This window comes from Malania oleifera, chromosome 9 (assembly GCF_029873635.1).
Source record: "Malania oleifera isolate guangnan ecotype guangnan chromosome 9, ASM2987363v1, whole genome shotgun sequence".
Lineage (NCBI taxonomy): Eukaryota > Viridiplantae > Streptophyta > Magnoliopsida > Santalales > Ximeniaceae > Malania > Malania oleifera.
The window spans coordinates 2400607-2424015 of NC_080425.1; the positions used below are offsets into that span (position 1 = coordinate 2400607).

General features: G+C 36.9%; 1 protein-coding gene across 5 annotated transcripts in view; it reads right to left on the reverse strand.

The window, feature by feature from the left end:
- LOC131164794 (polycomb group protein EMBRYONIC FLOWER 2-like) overlaps window positions 1-23409 on the reverse strand; it is a 125435-nt gene that overhangs the window by 25048 nt on the left and 76978 nt on the right. For 4 of the 5 annotated variants that reach the window (XM_058122247.1, XM_058122249.1, XM_058122248.1 and 1 more), the window contains 7 exons: window positions 16371-16417; window positions 16129-16265; window positions 14810-15086; window positions 4053-4101; window positions 1853-1936; window positions 1042-1121; window positions 755-844 (listed from right to left, as the gene is read on the reverse strand). In XM_058122247.1, coding sequence (XP_057978230.1) covers window positions 755-844; window positions 1042-1121; window positions 1853-1936; window positions 4053-4101; window positions 14810-15086; window positions 16129-16265; window positions 16371-16417 — 764 coding nt within the window. Of the gene's footprint in view, window positions 1-50; window positions 412-754; window positions 845-1041; window positions 1122-1852; window positions 1937-4052; window positions 4102-14809; window positions 15087-16128; window positions 16266-16370; window positions 16418-23409 lie in introns of those variants that run through there. The other variant, XM_058122251.1, reaches the window with a different exon arrangement.

Below are 23409 nucleotides of genomic sequence, written 5' to 3' on the forward strand. Positions count from 1 at the left end.
AATAATACAAAAGGATAGAAGACAAGCATGAATAAGAGTAATGCCAAGCAAACCAAAAGGTTTTTCACAACTTTTTATATCATCCATAATTGCCAATAACAATTTGGTTTTTTTTACGAACTTGATGTCGATAAATATGCAAATCTAGAAATTCATTTCAGACAATTGAACCTTCTCAAACTGATTCTTTTTAAGAACCAAAAAGATATGTGCCAAAATAACTAATGCCAAGAAGAACTAAATGTGCTCCTTTTCCACCCATCTAACAACCTAGCAATTCTCCCGATGACCAAGCTCCCAAAGCAAATCAGCAGTAGGAGCCCCCTACGGGGGCATTTGGTTCGCAGCGTCATTCAAGATTTCCAAGAATGTGATGCCCATTACATCTCATCCCTTTTTGAGTATGAGAATCTGACATTGATAGAAATGTTCACATTTATGACAACGAAAAAAATAGTCATGAAACATACGCATCCCCCCCCCCCCCCCAAACAAAGGGTAAGTTTCATAGGAATCTCATTCCCATGAGAGTCCTATTTTTTGGACCAAATTGCCTTCACTAATTTGACTTTTGCATCACTCCCATCCAAACCAAGTTAATTTTAAAAAACATGCTGTCTACTCAACACAGATGGCTAGGCATCACCCTAAAGAAAAAATCAATGGGTCCTAAAGATGTTATATGTTATGACAATGAACAGAAGTATTGGTGATAGCAATTCAGGAAATGTAACTAAATATGCAAAAATACTACCAAAATAGAGCTGGAGCTTCGACCAACTCCCGCACATGAAGTTTTGTGAATGCCTTGCATGCCCAAGGAACATGACCATCTGCTAGCACCCTGCCACAATGAAAATAAACCTCTTCATAGTAAGACACAGTTTGCACAAAACCAGAGGGAACTGTTTAACCCTGAGACCCATTTCACTTCCATAATTGAAAAAAAAAAAAAAATAAACAAAGGTGAAATATCTAACATAAAAGAGTAAAAAAAATAACTAAGAATATGAAAAAGTTTAAGTGGATAACAAAAGCTACCTTTGTTTCCGCACAAATGAGTTCCAAAGATGCATGAAATGCTTTTCATCTTTGGTGACATCCACAAAATCATCAAGCATCTGAAACATATCATGATTTGATATAATCATTACCTAAAGACTTCAACATACGGAAATGAACTCAGCCCAAATCAAACCCAATTTAAGAAAAGATATTTTTTCATTCAAAAATATTAGGAATTTTAATATCTTCCAGTATAAGTTTTGAACAAATTTCTAACTGTCAGTACAACCCACCTTTAGACAAGCCCGACCAATGTAATTATAAATTTGCAATGTATTAATTAATATTTCCAATATTTATTATTTATCTAATATGTAAGAAATATTCCAATATTTATAAATTCTTTCATCATCTCTATTTACATCCCTATATCCACATTTTTTATACCAGGGCACCACAGTCGACAACATATAAAGAAAGCCATGAATGTGGCCATTGCAATCAAACCCCCCCCCCCCCCCCCCCCCCCCCCACAAAAACAATAATAGAAAAAATTACAGAGAAAAAAAAGGTGATAATTAGACTCCATTATTGAGCTTCTCTTTTTCTTTTTTCTTTTTTTCAGAACACTGTTATAGTGTAAACTTGTCTACGTTGAGCTCGTTAAGCTTTTCTAAGCACAACTCATCTATCACAGCAGGACAAATGAATTTTTCAAATGGAGGTAAAAAGAATCACGATCCTAAGCAGGTTCCATAAAAATGAGCAACAGAAAGTAAAAAATTTCCTCCTTAATAAATTCTCTGTCAAAATAGGAAGCTACCCAAATCACATAGAATAACCATACCCTTCGATCTTCAAAATCTGCAATCTCATCATCGACCTCATCCTCGCTATCACGATCTGACAATACTTGATCCAAAGCCATTGGCTTAAGATCGAAAGAAAATAAAAATAAAATAAAAATAAAATAAAATAAATGTAAAAGGTATAAGGAAAAAATTACAAACATGTTCTTGCTAAAGTTAGAAGATCATGTGCTTCCCAGATATTATTAGCAAAAGAAACAACATTTTAAATGGGAAAAAGAACAGAAAAAAATTGTTAGCCATCAGGGAAAAGGATTAAACTCTGACAATACACATCCCCCAAAAAGCATACACTATTTTCAGTGACAGGCAAGACAAATGCAGAAGAATTTTACGGCAGATACGGAAAGAATAATACAATCAAGAAACGAAGAATTACTCTGACAATACATATCCCCCACAAAAGCATAAACTATTTTCAGTAACAAAATAGACATGCAGAAGATCTTTAAGGCAGATTTGGAAAGAATAATTCAATCAATATCCACAACAAACCCTGTGAAACAGAGACAAACTACCAAGAATAATTTGAGGAGAAAAACATAGCAATTTTGGTAGTGAAAGAGAAGATAATATCAAATTCATATCAATTAAGAACCCTATAAACCCAAAATTACAGCCTATGAGCAGTAGCAACTAGCAAGAATTATACATGCAGAAAAGTGTCAAATGAAATTTGCAACAATTTTTGTCACAAAAACAAAATCTTTCCAAAAATAATGAACTTTGAAAGAATAATTAGTAACATTCCGAGTACCCAAGAACTACTTGACAAATAAATTTTAATGCACCAAACCAAAATATACACAAAAACAATAATTTTGCATGAAAAAAATAAAAAAGTTAAAATCATGAAAAAATAAAAATAAAAATTAGCTTTCGAAATAAAAATGTAAATCATAAAAAATGCTAATGAAAAATTTTAAAATCATGAATAAAATTACACCGATGCTTTTTAAAATATGCAAAACTATTTAAGGAGGAGAAAACACATCTAAGCGGATAATAGAAACATGATCATGAACAAAAATGGGGAGGAATTATTTCACAGTAAGAACCGTCTTGTCAAATGTCAATAGATTTAGCTTCCATCATTTCATTTTAGTGATTTTTCTCCAACAAATCAATATAAGATTTCAAAATTTTACTATACCAGGTGAGACAAATGAAAACTCTAACAGCATGGTTCTATAATATGTGTGTGTATGTGTACATGTACAAACTTAATCAAGTTTAAAATGATCATAAACGTAGCAAACAACAAGTAGAATTTTTAAACTGAGAATGCCACATATTCCATATTGCTACTAGGCTACTTATGTTGGAAGCTTAATACAAACAATTTCTTTCCATTGCTTCAGCACCATAGTTTACAAAAATGAAGACTTGGGAAGTGCTCCAAGAAAGCAATGTTGGAAATGGATAGCAAATTTTCTAAAGAATCAAGAAAGACATAAAAAAAAAATCATTAAAAAAAGAAAAACACAACACCACTAGAAATCAACTACACTTGGCTACAGAAAATAGATGATCATAATTAATTGACATCCAACAAGAAACTGCCTTTTCCAAGTATTAGTCTCATGTTGCTCACTCGTGTGCAATGTTCCTCATGCTTAAATTCTCAATGGGAAAACATTTAACATTCTTTTGCAAATCAAGCAGCAAAACAAACCCCAGTTCATTTAATGACTATATTTTCCAATTACAAATGATAGTAAACAGCCAGATGAGAGTGGAGGCAGAGAATGATTATGCTATGCTCATGACTCCAAGTCTACAATAATGCATGAAGCATAAATAAAATAAATTTTGTTTTTATAATGCCAGACAAATCGCTCAAGCTGAGGCCATGGCATGCTAGCTAATCAACTAAATTGCCCATGCTTTCAATGAGAACTCCTCGAAGCTATTTACACAATGTACTCGCGTTATTATAAGATTCCCAGAAATTATATGGAGGGACTAGTACTGGAACAAGAATAAAAATTCACCTTTTCACTTGCCAAGGAAAAAAATGAAGGTTTCATTCAAGCATTTCATTGCAAAAACAACGACTCAAAAGAACATGTTTGATAAAGAAAATAACTCAAAACAGGAAAAATAGCAATAAAATAAAATAAAATAAAATAAAATAAAATCAGAAAATTCTCAAACAGGTTTAAAGTCAATCATCACCTGAGCCCTATGAGAATGAAAGAACTGTCGTTTCTGCAGGAGTAAACGGCTGAAAAAATAAAATAAAATAAAAAATAAGCATAAAACATTAGCATGCTTGTGAGTGGAGATTTTTAAATTGATAGAAGTATACAATTGTCTCCATCTGTTACAGTTGCTAAAACTTTATGGCCTCCATAACATACATGTACAATCAACCAATTGAGACATTGAGAATATAATTAAAAGTTTAAGAAATTTATTTAAATATAGAAATTTAAAATAAAAACCAGAAACAAGTGAAAAATTCCGAATTGCAAAAAACTTCATACAGCGATAAAACCCAAAACAATTTCCCACTCTATCAGAATCCTGTTCACTGCTAGATAAGGTTATATCCTTGTACTTCAGAGTTCACACCTACAAGGCTACAACTGCAGTGGTTTGTCAATTCCTCCATACTTGTCCTTTTAAAGTGTGCAAAATAAAACTACGCCCGTCCAAATTTAGCAGTAATAATGGTGCTGATATCCATGTAATTAATGGTGTCCCTAAATTCAGTTGCCAAGATTTCATTTTACTTTTCAATTCAGACAGTTGAGGAAAATGACACTTCATTTCTCACACTCTTTCAGCCCGTTGTTCATTAAAGGAAAAACTCAATTAAGCAATATTTCTTGAGTAAAACAAAATGATTTCAGTGTCTACTAAGAAATTTCAATCATTAAAAGGAAAAGACTGATATTAAATAATTAATCATAAAAAAAAAAAGGAATAACGTTAGGATTTAACTTTTTAAAGAAAAAAAAGGTAAATCCAGTGCAGGGGCTTCTGGTTCTACCAAGATTGGCCCAATTCTCTTGCCGTTACACCAAGTGTGACTTTTACCTTATTTTAAAAAATGCTTAACTTTTTAAGTCCTTTTTCTTTAGTTTAGCTGACACCTTTCTCCCACATTAGTCATTGTTAGAAGAGAATATGTTACTATAGTAATTAGGTTGGGTGAGCATTGGCTAGTAACGATCTCTAAAGAAAAGAAAATAACACGAGGAAAGCTTTGAAAGTTTTGGTAATTCTGCAGTAGTAATCACTAAAGAAAAGAAAAGAAAATAACGAACTGTAAAATGGTTCAGATGAAGGATGACGTGCTGCAGAAGACTCATTTTAGAACAAGATGCACAATAGAATGGAAGTTTTGTATGTTATTTATTGGCAGTGGCAGTGGCAGTGGCAAAATCTGCTTGCCAAAGTAGTGGTGGAAAAATTGAAGCTTAAAGCAATGGAATACCCACAGCTCCATATTGCATTGTTTGATAAAACTCAAAGCAATGGAATACCCCCAGTGCCATATTGCATTGTTTGATAAAGTAATGGAAATTCGTGACAACAAGGTCTATAATCAATTTTTTGGAGTCTCTTATAAAGAACGACATAGTACCAAGGGAAACATGCCATTTTCTACTTGATCATACTTGGAAAGAAACTGAAGTGCAGTACATGATGAGCATGACAATACCTACTCATTTCTACGTCAACACTGGTGGCTAAAAGAAGAAAGTAGTTTTAAAGCCTATGAAGGATGTTAATGTGTCAAACAAGGAGGAGGAGAACGAGGAGACGCAGGCCAATAATTTTGATAAGACAAACCAAGATGTAGCTCAACATGAAAACGGACTAATAAAGTCAAAAAGTGCTTCCGCAACTGAAAATCAATTCTTCCAGATGAATCTCCAGGTATATTTCCATACTCTGAATACATGAGTGATGTTACAACAAAAGCAAGCTATAACACTAATAGTAACCACATTTCCACGAATGGTTGCCACAACATGAAGGCTTTCGGAGATCAGCATATCATAGAAGAAATTGATGAAGCAGTTGCCACTACCAAATCCAAATTAAGAATAAGACAACAGCCAAAAAATATGAAGTTTTGGAGCTGGAAATGTGCAGGATGTTCAACAAGCTCAAGGGCAATCTGCAAATGCAAGCTAAAAAGAATACGCTGATCATCATTGCAAGTTTAGAAAGGATGAAATGAGTTTTAGAAAGGAATATGTTATTTTTATTATTAGGTTGTGTTAATATTTTTGTCCTTAAGACTTCGTTATTATTAATAAAAGGGCAGACCAGGATCTGTGCATAGACTCCAGGAAGCTGCCGCTCAGTTTTTACTTTGTTTTTCTCTTCTTCTCCTCTTCTCTTCTCTCCTACTATTCTTCTCCTCAGTCTCTAACTTTACGACATGGTATCAGATCATTGATCTCCTTCAGATCTGATTTATCTGAACTGGTTTTGATACTCTGTTTTTGGTTATTTGTTAGTTCCTTATCTTCTGTTTTTTGTTATTTCCTTGTCTTCCCTTAATCAGTCCTCAAATCTGATTTTCTGGTTGGTTTGAGAGTCGTTCAAGGACATCCTCCTTCTGGGTTAGGTTGAAGTTTTGGATTTTGGAGAGTTTGAAGTGTTCTTCTAAGCTCTGGATTTTTGAAGTCCTGAAAGTACAGTTTGTGTTAAGTGTGCACTGCCTGACTTACCAAGCTCCTTCCCACAATAACTCAGCCATGGATACTACCTCTAACTGTAGTAAGGGAAGTTTTGGAGGACTAGGACGAGGTTTGGATTGTGGTCTGGCATCGGTTGTGTACTACAACAAGGAGTTTGTCATGGCAATTCTCACATTTGCACACATTGTGGCAAGGAAAATCATACCATTGATCGCAGTTGGGATCTCCTTGGGAAACCAGCTCTGGCCAATAAATATCTTGCGGAGGGCGATTCTACTATTGACACTACAAATACACCACCCACTCCACAGGGGAGTTGAGTACATCCTCCACCGTGTCCTGAGAGGAGTTTAACAATCTTTTGTGCATGGTTCAATAACGCCAAACTCAGTCTTTTACATCTACTGCTACTGTGGGCCATTCAAGTACAACCAAGCTTGTTGCCTCTTCATCCTCCTCATCTTGGGTCATAGATTCTAGTGCCCCCTCATATATGATAGGTAGTTCAAATTGATTGTGTCCTTGAACTCCACTACTTTATACTCTAAGCTTATTCTTGCTGATGGTCCGGTTACACCAGTTTCAGGTTCAAGTAATATTTTCTTGATTCCTTCTATTCCTCTTTCATTTGTGTTATATGTGCCTAAATTTTCCTTGAACCTACTATCAGTTAGTCAATTAACTAAGCCTCATTACTATTATGTGACCTTCTTTCCTTCGCATTGCGTTATTCAAGATTTCTGGACAAAGAAGAGGATTGGTGGATGGCTTGAGATGGCCTGTAATATTTCAATGGTGATCATGGTGGGTCCAATTCTTGTTCATACAGCTTCCTTAATCTCTACTCATGGCGTTTTATTTGATCAGTGACATGCTCGTTTGGGTCATCCACTCCTTCAAAAAACTACAAGCTTTTCCTATGTTCAAGTCCATTTCTTGTTTTGAGACTTATACATGTTAATTAGGATAGCAAATTAGGACATCTTTTCCGTCTAGAGTCAAGTTGAGTAGTAAAACATTGTTTTTATCTTATTCATTCAGATATTTGGGGTCCGTGTAGAGTTAAGAAATTGATTGGTCATCAATATTTAGTGTCCTTTGTGGATGATTTTTCGCGTATGATCTGGATCTATTTGTTAAAAGATAGGTCTGAATTTTTGAATATATTTACTTAATTCTATCAGGAAATAAAAATCCAATTTGGAATCAATATTCAAACTTTTTAATTTGATAATGCACTTGAATTTGTTCAAAATGATATTTGGTTTTTTTTCTTGGCCAAAGGGATTATTCATCAAACATCACATATGGACATCCCTCAGCAGAATGGAGTCGCTGGACCAAAAAAAATAGACATTTACTTGACATAGCATGGTCTCTACTCCTTCATATGCATGTTCCTAAGACCTTTTGGACCAATGCTCTTCTTACAACCAATTTTCTGCTTAATAGAATGCCACAAGTGTTACAAGGGGACATCCCCTTCTTCATCGTGTACTCAGAAACATCCATGTTCTCTGTTGTGCCCCATGTCTTTGGGTGTACATATTTTGCATGTTCCACATACTGGTCAAGACAAGTTCTTTCCTCATGCTATTAAATGTGTCTATGTTAGGTACTTGAGAACTCAGAAAGGATATATATATATGCTATGATCCCCACGCTCATACGAAATATGTTAGTGGTGATCTCACCTTTTTTTAGTGGACACCCTATTTTTCCAATGTCAGGCCCTCCTTGGATGAATCTATTTTTGATTCCATCAATGATTTATGGTCCCCACCTCTTGTGTTGATCCTCCTATTCCTACCCATATCCCTCTCAAGAAATCTTGTACCCCTTTTCCAAGTCCATTAGTTACTGATCTAAAGAAACAATTGAAGGTTTATGAACGATGGAAAGCAAACACAGACATCACTACCACCATCCAGGCAACTCCTCTGCCCATCACTATTTCAACTTCCAGTTCTAGAGATCCACCCCAATGTAACTTGGATTTGGCCATTTCTCATCAAAAATATACTCAAACATGTGCTCAGCAATCCTTAGTTGTTTATCCTAGTGCCCATTATGTTTCAGTTCTTCACCTTCCCAGTCCTATGCATTCTTTTGCCTTGTTTATTTCCTAAGTTTCTATTCCTTCCTGGCATGTTGAGCAGTTGCTAAACTTGGGTGGAAGCATAAAATGGATGTAGAAATGGATGCCTTGACCACTTGAGGGACATGGGACTTGGTGGATCTTCCTTCTAGTAAGAATTTGATTAGGTGTTGTTGGCCCTACACCATCAAATATCTTCGCAACAGCCCTATCGAACGGCCTAAGACAACTAGTTTCCAAGGGGTACACCTAAATGTATAGTATTGATTATTTGAGACCTTCTCTCCTATATCTCGATTAAGTTTTGTTCGTGTATTGATCTCATTGGCAGTTAATTTTGATTGGCCCTTATATCAATTGGATGTGATGAATGCCCTCTTATACGAAGATTTGAAAGAGGAGGTATACATGGAGCAACCTCCTAGGCATGTTGCCAAGGATGGTAAAGTATGCAGGTTGCATAAGGCCATTTATGGTCTTAAACAATCTCATCAAGCCTAGTGCAACGAATTTAGTGTTGTAGTCTCAACATTTGGCTTTAGTAGTGTTACTCTGATCATTTGATTTTTTTGTCCACAAAACAAAGATAGGCATGGTACTTCTAGTAGTTCATGCTGATGATATCATCATCACTAGCAGGAACCATAGTGGGATTGCAAATGCTAAGCAGTGGCTTCAACCAAAATTTCAAATCAAGGACTTGGGTATTCTATATTACTTTCTTCGTATTGAGATTGTATGGTGTAGGAAAGGGATGAATCTATCTCGGTTTGCTAAGTGAGACTAGTTTGTTGGGAGCTAAACCAATTGATACTCCTATGGATCCCAACGTAAGCTGTCAAAGGATGTTGACCGGACTTCGAAGACAAATGTCAATACATGGAGTTGGTTGGCAAGTTAATCTACTTGACTGTCTCTAGACATGACATATTTTTGCAGTGGGAGATTAGGAGTCAATTTGTGGAAAATCCAAAATAACCACATTAGAATGTTGTTTGTAGGAGTTTGTGGTATCTCAAAGGCCCTCCCCCAAAAAGGTTTGGCACATAAACATAATAGGAATTGTAAGATTGTGGGATACTCTGAAGCAAATTGGGCTAGATCTGTTGATGATCAAACTATTGGATATGGTACATTTATGGGAGGTAATCTTTTCTTTTCTTTTTTTTAATAAAAGAAAGTGTATTACATTAAGAAAGAGAATGTTGACTTTATGAGTCTGATCTCGTTTTGAAAATGACAAAGCACAAGTATCTTATCTGTGCGTTGAGTACTTCAACAAGGTTTCAATTCAGCACGCACATATGGTAAGGATACAATGGAAGCCATGAGGCTTGTAAAGTTCACATCACATGATGGCAAACTGAAGAGCAAGGAGTGAAGACCTTAATGTTTCAATTGTAAAAGCATTTAATTTGTATTGTAATTATAGGTCTTGCATGATATGATTTGAATGCTCAATACTGACCATAAAGAGACCTTAGGGAATCAAAGTTTTTCTGGAAGAACCTTTTTCATAAAATGCCAAACTCATACACAAAGGTTTGAAATGGTTTTAAGGTCAAAAGAGGGCTAAAATTCATTTTTTCAATTTGCCCAATCGACCGGCCTCAAAGGCCCAGTCGACCGACCAGACCTCTCGACCAGAAGCTCATTTTTTGTGAAGGCCCAATCAACCGGCCCTTATAGCCCAGTCGACCGAACAATACATTTGGCTAATTGCAAAGGCCCCAATCAACCAACCCATGAAAGCTCCTGAAAGCCCAGTCGACCGGATTAATGATCTAGTCGACCAAACTTCGGGGATTTAGAAAATCGCCTAAGGCCAGTCGACCGAACACACTGCCAGTCAACCAAAACTCTCGAGTTGAGCCATTTTTAAGCCGAAAATGGTAGGAAAAATTCAAAAATAATATTTGTTTAATGCCCCAACGGTCATTTAACGGCTATAATTTGAAAAACTCTATAAATACCTTGCCCAAAGCTCATTTAATAACTTTTGATCTTATTGTATTATACTCTTAAGTTGTTGGGCATTATTTTCACTCATCTTTGTAAATCAAAAAAAGCTTTTACTCGTGCCTTGGTGCGATGGCAAGTGCCTCCGCCTCAGTACAGGTGGTCTCGGGTTCCAGACTTGGGAGCGGCCTCTCCAAAAATGGGGGCAAGGCTTGCCAACATCCATCTCTCCCAGACCCCACTCAAAGTGGGAGCCTTGTGCATTGGGTACGACCTTTTTTTTTCTTGAGTGCAAATCAAGAGTTTCTCCCACATCTTTTCTTGGAAAATAATCTTTGGAGAAACCTTTTATAGCTTATGAAATCTTTGAGCATTTCTATTGCAAGATTCAAGAGTTCATTTTATCTTTTCATTACAAAATATTTAATTGAGCTAAACCCTAGCTTCTCCAACATCTAACTTTTGAAAATCATTTTTATAGAAATCACTTGGTGGGTTAAGATCTTTGAAAACATTTAGTGCATACTTTGTTTTTAAAATCAAAATCACATACTTTCTTCTTCTCTCATATATTTCAAATATATATTTTTGAGAGAGTAATCCTAAAACTCTATTCATCTTTAAATTATATTTTGTGAGAGTGCATTGGATTTCACATTGTACATCTTAGCTTATTTGAGAAGCATCTCTTTGTACACAAAATTTATTTATCATTTTGTATTTTACGGTTCGGGTACAGAACTGGGCCAAGCGTGGGGTATCGCCTGAAGAGGAGGGCTTCATCCTACTGAAGGAGTGGTGTAAAGGGGGACTTCACCCTATAAGGAGTATTGTAAAAGGTTTGCTCTACCCGGTAAGGGAGCGGTTTAGTGGAATCCTCAAGCGCGTTGTCTTGAGGCGAGGACGTAGGCAAGGTTTGCTGAACCTCTTAAAAAATCTTTATGTTTGCTCTCTCTTCCTTAAACTATTTATGTTCCGCACTTGTATATTTATATTTGATTTACTGTGATTGTTGTGCATGATTTAAATACTTGCATATCTTAATATTTGTGGTATTTGTGATTGCTTAGAAAAACCCTTGGTTTGCAAAATACTGGCTATGTTTTTTAAAATAGGACATACTTGACCTAGAAATTTTAAAATATCCAATTAACCCCCTCTCTTGGGAATACACCATAAATCACAGTTACAATGTAAGGGGACAAGACACCTGCCCCCAAAAAAATAAATAAATAAAAAAATAAGAAAATAAAAATAAAGCAAAGACAGTAATTAACCAAGAAAACTCCTTTTCAATACCTTTCCATCATAATTCACCAAGCACTTAAGATTTATTAGCTCCTTCTGACCCTTCTTCGCTTTGTACTTACCCCCAATAAGACGCACTTCCAATCCTCCAGCATCACACATTTTTAAATCCAATTTATCTGGTATCTCTTCGGCTTCTAAATCCTTCTTAAGAACCACCTCCACAAGTGCAAGAAAAATTCCATCATTGCATTACAAGTTTATTAACCAATCCATTCTTTCGAAAATAGAAACCCCCTCCAATCCTTCTAGCGAGGCTGGATGAACATAAGATAGGTCCCCGAGATCACCGCAAGAATCAAAAACATAACCATACTGGTCTTGAATCTTATCCAAAAACAAATTTTCGTCACACTCAACTCATTTAAGTCATCACTATCACTATCAAATAAATCTCCCCATCTCTTAACCTCCTTTCCCTTGCAATCTCCTTTACTTCCTATATCCTTCTTCCTATCTAGTCATCTTCCATGATACTCAACTCCCCTGCAAAATATCTCCTTATAGTCTTTGGCCTTATTTCACTAGATTGCTCAATCTTCTCTTCATATAATTTCTTCATTCCTGCACCATTAGAGCAGCCTCCCAACAAGCATAAACCATAGGGCCCTTAGATTTTTCAAAATTAAAACCTAAAACATCAAATCTTGTACCCATTCCATCTTCTACTTTTCAATTTCTCCTAGATATACCAGCCTCTAACCCCTTTGAGAAACCCAATTCAACCACTAATTCGTCAATTTCTTCCCAACCTGTTCTCAAAATCATACTAAAATCATCCTGATGACACACTGAATGCTGAATCCCTTTATGTTTGTCTTAATGAATTGAAAAGGGAGCTTGGAATTCGTTAACTGCATATATATCCATCTCCCCCTTATCTGACTTCTGCAATTGGCTAGGGAGACCAGATCGATGATAGGATCAGGCATAAGAGGGCTCTGGAACTCCATAAACTTGAGTAGGGCCTCCTTGGAGGTGAGACCCAACTGAGTATTCCGCTATTGGGGGTACCCCTCTTTAGAAACCAAAGAGAGGCCCAAAGATTTATTGTTTAACCATTGGGACCAAGCTGTCCTGGCCCAACCTTCTTCCTTCATCTTCCCCAGTTAAAACCCCAGTCATATCTTCAACACATGCAGTGACTGCTAGAAACCTGCACACTACCTCCTTTTTCCTCCAGACAAGCAACTAGAGTCATCGATCTAGGTTCCTTCAAATGCAATTCTCTCCCACACCAAAAAACATAAGTTCTCTGATTTTGCACTGCTTACAAAGCCTTCACCTACCATCCTTCAAAAACCACCTGCCTCCACAATCTAGGAGTTGATGAGCTTGCAGCGCCTGCTCTTTCAAGCTTGGGACGGAACTCCTTCACAAAATCACACAAAAAATTCACAAAGCTTCGCCATCCAATACCATTTACACCTCCAAGAATGAACACTGATAAATTCCTCACTTTCCCCCTCAACCCTAGCTCCAAAAGCATCCCCCACCATCATCCATCTAATAACCATCCAGCAAAAAATATTTCCCTTGTGAATATTTCTAGATCCCCCGCCCAGCCAAACAAAAGTAAATACCCATCTCCTTTAAAAACAATCCACCAATTTCGAGGAATGTTGTTCTCAAGCACACACAAAAATGGGGTTTCCCCCTCCTTCTCCAGACTCAAATCTAAGGATTTACTTTCAACCTGCACCAAGTGCTTTAACATTGTCCACTACTAGCATGTCCATGCTCAATTTCATGCAAGAGTGAGAGAGTTGTTTCGCACGCGCGAGAGAGACAGATAGACCCATCGTTGAGCAAAAACCCTAAAACTTTGAGTTTGAGAGAGAAAACTCAAGGAAGAGATTTGATTCGACCCTCCGACAGAGGATAGGTTGCTTCGATAGAAGATGCTTCAAGCCTAGCTAATGCCACCAATAAGCAAGCCTGAGATTTCCAGAATGAAAGCAAAGAAGGCTGCAAAGCAAGGGGGAGGTTCGACGGTGGTTGCGGGTCTTCGTAGGGCTTCCTCACAAGTCCCTGTTGCTAAAGCAACCGGCTGTTAGACAAGATTAGATTGTTACCCCTTTGTTAGAGGTAATCTTGTTACTTGGCATTGCAAGAAACAAACTACTGTAGCAAGATCTAGTGCAGACCAGGAATATCAAGCTATGGCTCCTACTAAGAGTGAGCTTATGTGGCTGAAATCTCTTATGTCAAAGATGGGATTCTTGGTATGAGGCAAAGCCAATAGATGTGTTTTTGTGATAATCAAGCTGCCATTTTTATAGTGCTAGCAATCCAGTGTTTCATGAGACAACAAAGCACATAGAAGTTGAATATCATTTTGTGTGCATGTTGCGCTGAAAAGGGTCATGAGGACTCCCTTTGTGAAATCTGTCGATCAATTAAACTATATCTTTACGAAGCCTTTATTTAAATTTTAAGCCCACCTTGTCTAATGTTTACTACAAGATGGGACTAGGTGATATTTATACACCTCCAACTTGAGGGGGAGTGTCAGAAGAGATTATGTTATTTTTATAAGTTGTGGTATTTTTGTCCTTAAGACTTCAGTATTATCAATAATATACAAGAGGGAAAACCTGGAGCTGTGCGTAGACTCCAGGAAAAAGCTGCTCAGTTTTTTCCTCTCTTTTTCTCTTCTCTCCTCCATCTCTAATTTTACAACAGTGAGGTCAGCCCTTCTAAGTTTAGAAACGATTAACTACTCTTTCCCCTCTTGGAAGGTCAATTAAGTTTAGAAACAATTAACTTCTCTTTCCCCTCATGTAAGGTCAATCCTCTCTCTCTCTCTCTCTCTCTCTCTCTCATATTAACAAAAAATAAAAGTAACATGTTCAGTAAATCTTTTGGAATAATGTAAAAATAACTTAAGAACTGGATGAACATACTTTCTAGAGGCTGACTGCTCTGAGGATAACTTTTTTGTCTTTGTAGACTGCACCATAGCAAGTTGTGTGAGATCAGTTCCAACCTCAGGATCAGGATAACAGTGAGCCATGGCAATTGAAACACCACCCGTATTAAATCTGGATGCAACATGTTCTATACACTCTGTGGCACTGAGATTGACAGGGCCACAGTTCACTCCTTTGTGACTTCCATTCTGCAAATCTTTCTCACTGGGAAATGACCTAAGAGCCCCGCCACCTTTACAAGAAAGAACATCTGAAACAAGAAGGAAAAATTTCATTCTTTTATCAAAAGATCTGGAGAACCACTTAAGATGATAAAAGGATAGGAGATGATGAAACCTTCATTGTTGGTCATCTAGCAAATGTGTTACATAAAGCAAGAGATTTATTATGCTCTGGGAGAGTTAAATGTTCTGTGTTGGTAAGAGTTATATGTTCTATGTTGGTCACTCCAATTTTCTCCCTAATCCAGTCCATACCCATTATAATTCACTGCAATTCAAGATCATACCCAGTGCACTTATTGGACTAAAATTGCAACAATGCAAACTGGCCACATTAAGAAAAAAATTGTACAACGATCACATTGAGGGAAAAAAAATTGCAGTGACCAAGCATTTAACCCTGATGTGGGACAAAGTTTAGATTAAAAAGTGACAGGTTCTGCATAACTGGATTTGAGCAAGGCTTTTACTTCGCGTTTGAAAATCATACTAAGTGTGAAATTATTTGATTGATTTTCAGATGTCTAATCAAATTGAATCTGGACATTATCAATCACAAAATCAAGCCTATATGCAGACAGAAAATCTATAATTGGTTCTGATGTCATATCAATAAAGTCCAGTACAGAATAGATTTTTTTCGCCGATGCAAACTATTTTACTACCAAAACCAATATGCAGAAGGCACATCAAGTGAGCATTGGCTTCCAGATCAGTTTATACAGACGACACAAGCAACAAAAAATTGCTAGCTTCTAAGAAAGGTATGCTAGGCAAGTTAAAAGGATTTGAGTATAAAATAAAATAAAAAAGGGCACCCCTGGGTTATAAGGCTCCCACTTTGCAGGATAGGGGGTTGCAAATGTTAAAGATGTCTTCCACATATTCGGCATTAGCAAGAAACATAACTGAACAGCAATCATCAAGGTTAATAGTAACTATTGCAATTATTCAAAAAAATGTACTCTTACAGGTTCACTTAACAAATACACCAACATATTTAAGTAAGGATATGTTCAAAAGATTATGGATCTACAGTCTTTATTATTACAAGCATTGGAAAATTCTTACCATCATTCCTTTCCGAAATTCCTTCACATATGCCTTCCTCAGTTAGTATAGGTGAGGCCGACTCCAAGAAGTGTGGATAAACATACTTTGCATTTTCAGCTGGGTCTTTTGGCTTAATACGCATCCGTGGTTTTGAGCTGTGCAACAGTGATTTTTTCCATTGTCAGTTTCAGTTTTCTCATTAACATAAATGCAGGACAAGGTTTGATACCACGAGCCATATGCAGAGATATAAAACCTACCAGAAGAAAAATGTTTGCTGCCGCGGATGTACATCATCTGCAATGATCTGAACTACAATATAGATAGTACATAAATAGTTAGAAACCAGTTGTCTCATGTATACATTGGAAACATAGCTTCTGCTAAACTAGGACAACGGAACACGACTCTTCCGACTGATTGGAATAACTGTGAAACCATACAATAAGCAGTAAAATGAAGCACGCAATTTCTAGAGGAGAAAGGGTAAGAGAGGCAAAATCAGGAAAAGGAAAAATAAATTAAATAGGTCATGGTTGTAGCAAATATTGGCTCACAAAAAAAAAGGCATACTTCTAATTGCATCTTGAACATAATGAGGCCTAACACAATTTTTTCTCACTGGTTTACATACTCCTCTCCTTACCTCTTATGTTTTTTTTTTTTTAAACATTAATAGAATAAGAAGATACAGCAAGGAGAATAAGACATCTCCTCAACAAGACTGGAAAATCCAGATAAAAAACACACAAGAACAACCTACAGACTAAAGAACAAAAGAGAAAAAACCATCATGAACTAACACTAACACATAACCCCAACCATGCTGAATATCAGAAAAGCTCAACCCCTTAAAATTTCATTGTCCCGCACACCAAAGAGAAGCCAAATAATGTATCTTCTCTCAAACCAGCAACTGAACCGACTTCTTCCCTAGGAAAATGCGCACGTTACGCTCCATCCACAGCCCCTAAAAAACTGCAGAAAAAGCACATTTCCAAAGCACCGCCCTTTCCTTTTTCCTGCCGAATCCAGCAAAAGTCACTGCCAAAAAAATCCTCCACTTCCTTTGAGCTCACTCAACATTCTCCTAAAATACCAAATAAATTATCCCAAACACTCCAAGCATACTTACAATGAATGAGCAAATGCGATGATGATCCTGAACAATTAAAGCAGAGAACACATATGTCTGGAGATATAGCCATCAAAGGTCTCCTAACCTGCAGTTAATTCTATCAAGCGCAACCAACCACATAAAAGCCTTAATTTTAAAGGGGACTTTCGCCTTCCAAATGGAACAATAGAGAGTACAAGAAACCTTCGATATTCAAAAAATCGTAAAAATATTTGCGCAAATAAACCCCTAAGGGATCCAAAGACCAAGACCACCTATCCTCCTCTAAAGAAAAATGACAGTTATTCAACAGGACTAACAAAGAGGATAGCTCCCCCACCTCCCTATCATTTAATGATCTATGGAAGTCAAAATCCCAACAAGGCAAAGGACCGCCTTGATCGACAACAAAAGAATAAATGGACTCATTGAGCCCTGAACTTACACGAAAAATGCATGGAAATGAGGTGGATAAAACTACATTCCCCAACCAAGTATCTTTCCAAAACCAAATTTTACTACCATTATCCACCAAGAATTCAGTATGGAGAATGAAAAGGAGATATGTTGGAATTGGTGTGATCCCAAGAGGGGGGGTGAATTAGGTTTTAAAACATTTTGGCTAAATTAAGCATTTCGCCGATTCACCACAAATCATATCTCATCCAATATACACGCGTGTATGTAAAATAATAAAACGATAAATGAAGACATACACGTGTGCAGTATATCTTATTTAAATCAAATGTGTGTATGCAAATAATCATGACATCAAATAAACATTCATACACATGTTAAAATTAAAGTGCGAGAATTTAAATAAGATAGAGAGAGAGTGACACACAGATTTGTTACTGAGGTTCGGCCAAACCAACCTATGTCCCCGCCTTGGGCATACCCTCCAAGGATTCCACTAAACCTGCTCACTTAAACGGGCGGAGTAGAAGTCGTTTACATCCTCTCCTTATGGGGCGAGAAAAAGCCCTAGTTCAATTTCTGAGCTGAACTGAACCAGTCTCACTTACGGGGCTGAGACTCCCTGGTTCAATTCCGAGCTAAACCCAATCGATACAATAAAAAAAAATATTTTTGTACATATAATATGCTTCTGAAAATACAAGCAAAGATGTACACGTTTAAGCTCTAACAAATGCACTCTCTAATGATATGAAATATGCTCAGTAGAGTAAGGGTGTTTATCTAAATAATTAATGCACAAATAAAACATATGAAAATATCAAAATGATTATTATGTTCTCCAACAAAGATTTTTTCTAATAAAAATGTTTGGAGAATTTGAAGCTTAAGCTCAAGAAAAATATTTGTGCAATAAAGGATTTCTTCCAAAATTGTCTATCAAGAAAATTAACCGGAAGAAATCTTAAGGCAACTCTCACACACGATTTTAACAAATGAGATGCAAATGAGAGTAAGTGTATACTAATGTAAAATAAATGCCCAAAATAAATATGTTCTTTTTCAAAATGATTTTGAAATAATTGAGTGGAAAGAGAGTGGAAGAGTTTTGATAAAAAAATATGCCCCAAAGAAATGATTTTATCAATAAAATTTGGTTTTGGGGGAACTTTGATTAAAAAAGGTTCAGAGAGAATTTGGAGTTAATCAAAACTGCTAATCTGAGTTATGGAGGGGGTATTTATAGATTTTCAGGAAATTTGACCGTTGAGGGACACGCTCAGTATTTTGGAAAAGGTTAATTAAAAGTTAATGACGTTTTAACCCCTTTAAAATTTCCAACCCGAGAGGTTCGGTCGACCATATTAAAGGTTCGGTCGACCGAGGAACTTTTGAACTACACGTTCGGTCAACCGTCTTAGGGCAATTTTGAACCCTTCGAGGTTCGGTCGACCAGACTAAGTTCGGTTGACCAAATTTCACAAGTTCCATCGACTATGTCATTTTATAACTAAAGGTTCGGTCGACCAAGGCGTTGGAAAATCCCCACGTGCCAGTTCGGTCAACCAGAGCATTGATGTTCATTTTAAGATTGATCGACCAGATGGCTAACTGTTTGACCCTGGGGAGGTTTGGTCGACCGAAGTTGCTCCATATAATAGGGTTCGGTTGACCGCACTAACTTTGTGCATTCAAGTTCTAATCTCATTTGAAGTCACCCCTATTCACATAATAATTAATTCTAAGTTATAGGGGGCTTTTTCATGCGATGTTTTGGGACCTATGGTCAGTCTAAGGGTGATCCCTAAGGTCATTCTACGGCCATATGAGCATACAATCCATATCATGCAGATGCATGCATTATTACAGATCAAAGATAAAAAATTAAATGCAATACAAATACAATAAATGTCTTCGTCTTTTGCTCTTTCTTCATGGGATACGCCAAGCTGTGTGTACACTTTAAGTCCCGTCTTAGCTTCCATTTCCCGGTATCTTATGTTCGTGCTGAAATGAAAACTTGTTCACACACTAAATGCACACATAAGATACTAGTGGTTTGTTAGCATCAAAACAAGGATCGGACTCAAAAAGAAAACAGGATAACTTTGAGATATAGCTTTCCACAGACTCTCTGAAGAACATCTAAATCTCAAATTAGTATCCCACCCATTCTTGTCTAATCTGTACTTACTTTTACCAACCAAATGCATTCCCTCATATATATATATAAAGGAATACTAGAGAGACAGGCCTCAATAAGTGTAATTCTACCACCAAGAGAAAAAAGGGCACCTTAACACTCGAAAGCAAAAAATATATATTAAGAAAGGGGAGAGAAAATTACAATCTAGGAGAGAACAAGAGATCCTCATGGCAGGGCTACTCACACACATATTTATATAAATAGGGTAGACTTGAAGCTGTATGTAACACTTCAAGGGACGGCCGACTATTGCTTCTCCCTCTAACCTCTTCATCTCAAATTACAATCTAGGAGAGAACAAGAGATCCTGATGGCAGGGCTACACACACACACATATATATATATATAAATAGGGTAGACTTGAAGCTGTATGTAACTCTTCAGGGGACTGCCGACTACTGCTTCTCCCTCTAACTTCTTCATCTCTCTTATTCTCTGCTCTTATCTTCTCTAATCCTAAGTGCTGCATTAGTGGTAATCTAACATGGTATCAGAACAAGTTACCAAGAGGTCCTAGGTTCTAGTCTCATTGCCCGAGTTTAAATAAAAAATTATTGTAATCCCTGTAATGGGTGTTATCTACCATGTGTTTACCTCTCCACATGCTATCAGGCTACATGCATCAAGGAGTGTTAAAGCTTGGTATACATTGTTGGCCTGCAACCTAATCACTTAAGATTTTAGGTAAAGTAGCAATCTAACAATTACATAGTCAATTTATTTCAGAATTGCAATACGGTAGCAGAGCACTAAACTTCTCTAAACCTGATTAATCTGACAAAGTTGCAGCCACTTCAATTCCTCTCTTCCTTTGTCTCCCTTGTTGACTGTTAAACTTAGAGATTTCTCTTCTCATTCAATAGTCATTTAGGATTTCATATCCTTCTCTTCTCAGCCATGAGTAACTCTTGTGGGTGTTATTTGGGCTCATGGTGGTTTGCTGACATAAAGACAGCCACATACTGTTTCTTGCATACAGATGTTGCTCTTCTAATGCTTCCTCTGATTGGTTGTCACATGATGACACTGTTACAAAGCGACTGTACATGATTTCCTGGTCATGCCTGCATATGCTTCTAGCTGCCGCCAGGTTGTTCATTGATTCACTGGACTACAGTCTTAAGTGCATGCAATTATTAGCTGTGGTCTGCTTTCTTCTGCATCAAAGCTGGTTGGCAGGATTAGTGGGAAGCTATTTATGTCTGAGATTCCTCTTAGGATACCACAACTTCAATTCTGTGGTCATTGATGCATCTTAAGGTTCTGGAACGCTGTTCTGTGCTAATGTGTGCTGCCTTATTCTGCATTGAGGCTATGTCGTGTAAGTTTGTGTTCCACCTGATTTTCGCAGGCCTTTCTTGCCCCGTAGTGATTTCTCTTGACTAGACAGCTCTATTATCTGTTCTTGCTTTTCTATTTTTCTTTTATGTATAGAAAAAGAAGATATATTCATTGAGGAAATGGGAGGAAAGGTCCTACTGTAAAAATAAGAAACCAAAATAGACTAGAAAACGATCGAAATCAAGCAGCTTTCCAATCTCTTTGAAGATCCAGAAAGGCACTCCTTTGAAACCATCAGCTGCAAAAGACCAGAGAGAAGTCAAGTACTAAAACCTATCCCAAAAAAAAGTACCAGAATTCCTCTTTTCTCTTTGAAGATCCAGAAAGGCACTCCTTTGAAACCACCAGCTGCAAAAAGACCAGAGAAAAGCCAAGTACTAAATCCTATCCCAAAAAAAAAGTACCAGACTTCCTCTTGCCAGAAAAGATACAAGGATTCCTTTTCATCCATATACCCCCATCAGTGTTTCGAAAACCTGACCGGTGGGTTGAACCAGCTAAACCAGGAACCGGTTTCCTATCCGTTCCGGTTCTCTATATAATTTCTGTAGCAGTCAAACCTGGCAAAAACCAGACAAACCAGATGAACTGGACGAACCGGATAGAGCCGGGGTCAGTGTTTAGATGCTTTTTTCCCAGATCAAGATTGCTTGTCGGAAAAATTTTACTAGTCCTTCTTGTTGAGAAAGAGAGGGGCAGAGAGAGAGAGAAGTGGCAAAGATCATTCTTCTTGACCTGGACAGATTATAAACTTTAAGGCTTCAAGCAGAGATCTTCCATGTGACATTCTTGCTGCAACTCATGGTTGGATGAAATATTTTTGTGGCTTCTGTTTTCACTTTCCCTGGGGAGGGGAAGAAATGGAAACTTAGAGAGAGAGGAGAGGCAGATGAGTAAAGATAGGGGAGACCATTCTTGCTGCAGCAGATGGCATGGAGATGAATTATGTGAAGGGAAGAGGGGGAAGGAAATAAAGTGGTAGGGGTGGAGGGGGGGGGGGGATTTGCAGCTTTCACACCACCCAAGATTTAAAAATAATAAATATATCATTATATTATACAAACAATATAATATAAATAATATCACAATAGTTGGTGGTTGGAAATAAAGTGGAAAGGGGCGGATTTGCAGCTTTCACACCATCCAAGATCAAAAGTTAAAAATAATAAATACATTATTGCATTTTATAAATAATGTAATATATATACATATATATATTACAGTACTTGGTGGTTGTCAGCATTAAAGCTGAATTCAGAAAGTTAAAGATAATTAAATGATCTTTCTTTGATTTCTAGTGGTCAATAACCAAACGACCCAAGCTGAGTAAAATTTTTAAAAAATTTCTTATGCGAACCAGTCAAACCAGAAATCAGATAGCTCTCCGGTTTTGCCGGTCCGGGTTTAAAAACATTGATTCCCATAAAACTGCAAACATACCACAAGTCCAAAAGACTAAACCATCACCAGTCTTCCCAAATCCTGCCAAAGGGATATCTAATAATTTCTCCACTGCATCCAGGCAAACCCACTTCTCCCAAAAACAGCAAATAGTCTATTTCCAGATCACCCGAGAGAAGGGGCAACACAAAAAATAGATGTGAAGCAGATTCTAAGGTATCAAAACAAAAGAAACAAACATCAGGAGATGATGCCTTCAAAGGCCTCCTACTCAGCAGCAGATTGTTGATGTTAACTCTAGAACAACCAAACGCCTTGATCTTAGAGTTGACTTAAGCTTTCCATATAAAACAATAAATGGAAAACATTTAAAAAATATGGTCAAATGCTCAAAAAAAGAATATGAGGAATAGAAACCCGAAGAATCCAAACCCTAACTCCTACTATCCCTCTCACATAAGAAATGGCAGCCCAGCAAAAGAATCAACCAAAAAGATAGTTCCTCCAACTCCCCATCATTTAGAGGCCTACGAAAATGAAAATCCCAAGTAGGAAGTAGGCCCATTTCAATTAAGGAAAGAAGTAATGACATTATTATGCACTTAAGAAAGACAATAAATGAAGCTAAATGAAATGGGAAGCACATAATTCCTCATCCAAACATCTTCCCAAAAGAGTATCCATGATGCATTGCCCACAACATATTTTACGTAAGGAATAATCAAAGGATAAACTTGAGCGATACTTTTCCAAAGACTCTCCACAAAACATCTTAAACCTCAATTTCTCTCCCACCATTAGAATGTAAACCAAATTT